General features: G+C 45.0%; 1 protein-coding gene across 1 annotated transcript; it reads left to right on the forward strand.

The window, feature by feature from the left end:
* Positions 1 to 218: 218 nt before the first annotated feature.
* SMIM34 (small integral membrane protein 34) lies at positions 219 to 2,453 on the forward strand. Its single transcript, XM_061398173.1, has one exon. It carries the CDS (start codon positions 421 to 423, stop codon positions 892 to 894), a length of 474 nt encoding a protein of 157 aa, XP_061254157.1. The 5' UTR covers positions 219 to 420; the 3' UTR covers positions 895 to 2,453.
* Positions 2,454 to 2,756: the final 303 nt, after the last annotated feature.

Consider the following 2,756-nt stretch of genomic DNA (forward strand, 5'->3'; position numbering starts at 1 on the left):
TTCCAGGCAAGAGTACTGGAGTGGGGTGCCATTGCCTTCTCCATACATACACACTATTATGTGTAAAATAGTGAATATAGTAAAATAGTGCTGCGGTCCGTGGGGTCGCAGAGTCAGACACGACTGAGCAACTGAACTGAACTGAGTGAGAAGATGCTGTATAGCACAGGGAGCTCAGCTCAGTCTCTGTGATGACCTAGAGACATGGATGGCAGGGGTGGGAGGCAGGTTCAAGAGGAAGGGGATGTAGGTATGCATACAGCTGATTCGCTTCATTGTACAGCAGAAATGAACACAGTGTTGTAAAGCAATGATGCTCCAATTAAAAAAAAATTTAAAAATATATTGACATGTGTGTTGTGAGGCTTCTACCTATTGAGCAGAAAAAGCCTCTTTCAGCAGTCCCATTTCCCCACTGACATGAACACACTGCCACTGGCTTGGCCAGGCAGCCTTCAGCCCAGAATGTGGGTCTCACACAGACATCTCTGTTTCTCAGGGCATTGGGCCAACCAGACCCAAGCCAGCCGCATCCTGGGGCACCTGCTGGGGGACCACATGGAGGGAAGAAACAGCAGCAATTCCACCAGGGCCCTGAAGCTTTCAGATGGGACCAGAGCCGCTTGGTATATCCTCACCATCTTTGGCATCTATGGGCTGATTTTCCTCTTCCGATTGGCCAGCAACATCCTCAGAAAGAATGAAAAGTCCTTGGAAGACATTTATTACTCCAATCTGACATTTGAACTTGAAAAGAAAGGGCTCCAGAGCAAGGCAGCCAGATGCTCTTCACTGACCATTAGCCACAGAGCTGTCCTGTGGCCCAACCAGGCCAGCCCAGAGACAAAGGGTGGGAACAGCTGCCCCCACGCTGAAATCCAAGAGATCCCTTGAAAGTCGAGGCAAGGAGGCCTCTACAGCTGAGGTTCAAACTTCTTGCTTGAGGGAGCAGCTTTGGGCTTACCTGGAACCTTGGGAGGCGAGTCGAGCCCTTGAGCGGGGCCGCAGGTGCATGGGGGTGGGCCCAAAAGCCAGCATCCTGTTTCCTTCTCAGGCTTCCTGATGCTCTGAGATGAGCAGGAGTAGCAGATTTCAGCCCTACTCACCCTTCACTGGAAAACTTTATGCTCCAGACAAGGACATGGGACATCCACTGTTCTCAAAGGAATCTGGTAGGCTCCTGGGGCATGTGTGAAGGTAGCCTCTTGTCATGGAAAGAAGGCTGAATTTGGAGTCAAATGCCTTGGATGAAATTCAACTTCTAGAGGGTCATATGAACCTGACTGGCTGGTGGCTCACGTGGAACATGTGAGGGTTGGGATATATGGTCTCAAAGGGCCATTCATTCTAAAACTCTGTCTAAAATATCGAACCAAAATAGTCAATATCAACATCCTAATTTTCAGAAGTTCTTCATTTTCATTGAGAGTGCAGGATCCATTTAAAAAAAATGTATTAGTTTTGGAGTCAGAAGAATCAGACCCTACTCTGAGTTAGACTCTTGACCACTTTGATGTCCTTGCACACACCACTCACCTCTCCCAACCTTAGTTTCCTTACAGATAATGAGGATAACGATGCCAGTTTTCTGCCAACCTTGCAAAGCAGATGAGAGCTCATGAAATCATGTATATGAACGTATTTTGAAAAGTAAAATAAATATGCAAATATAAACCTCATTGTGGTGGTGGTGATGATGGTGGCTGATGTTAAATTATGGTGATGGTAGTATTGGAGGTGTTAATGATTGTGGGGTTGGTGGTGGTTGATGGTCAGGGTTGATGGTGGTCTTGGTGGTTGACAGTTGAGTTGATGATGGTGATGGTGGTGGTGACTGGTGTTGTTATTGATGGCATCGGTGGTGGTTGATGGTCAGTGTTGACGGTGGTCTTGGTTGTTTATGTTGATGATGGTGGTCGTGGGGGTTGTTGATGGTGCTGGTGTTGGTAGTTGGTGTTGTTGGTGGTTGATAGTGTTGATGGTGGTCTTGGTGGTTGATGTTGATGATGGTGGTGGTGGTGGTGGTTGTTGATGGTGTTGTTGGTAGGGGTTGGTGCTGTTGTTGGTGGTGGTGGTAGTGGTGATGCTACTGTGGTCCAGGAAATGACTAGCCTACTGGTAATAGCTGTAAGTAATGGCTGCATTACTTGATTCTAAAGGAGAACCCATCTGCATCAAAGTTGATGATGTGTGCTCTAAATCAAGTCCATGAGATTCAAGTTGTACACGTAGACAAAATAGTCACTTTTAGTTTTCATTACTGTAGATATCATATGATTCATTCAAATGTTTCACAAACATCTGTAACTTATATTCTTGTCTCTGCTTCAAAAAGAAATAAGATCTTGCCTACATGACTGATTCATTTAGAGAGATTGTGATTAGCTGAATTTCTACAAGTGGCTTTCAGTAGGCAGAGAGAAAAAGTATGTTTTGTACCAACCTCTGTGAAGTTTATCTGGCTGGGCTTTTGGAGGGGTCCCCTGAACAACAAATAAAAAAATTTTCCCCTGTCTATGCGCAGTGGTCTATAATCAACTGCATGATTTCACAAAGGTTAAATTAAATGCCATGCTTTTTTTTTTTTAAAGGATGAGATAGACTTCCAACTATTTTTCTTTTTTTCATATTTTCCACATGATCATCTTACAGGCTCTCCAGCAAAAGTGTTTGTTGGTTTGTTTATATAGTTAGGGCTGGGCATCACCCACGTTTGAGACTCTTACGGGGCAGGATAAAACAGTAGACACAAAGAC

This window comes from Bos javanicus, chromosome 1, assembly GCF_032452875.1.
Source record: "Bos javanicus breed banteng chromosome 1, ARS-OSU_banteng_1.0, whole genome shotgun sequence".
Lineage (NCBI taxonomy): Eukaryota > Metazoa > Chordata > Mammalia > Artiodactyla > Bovidae > Bos > Bos javanicus.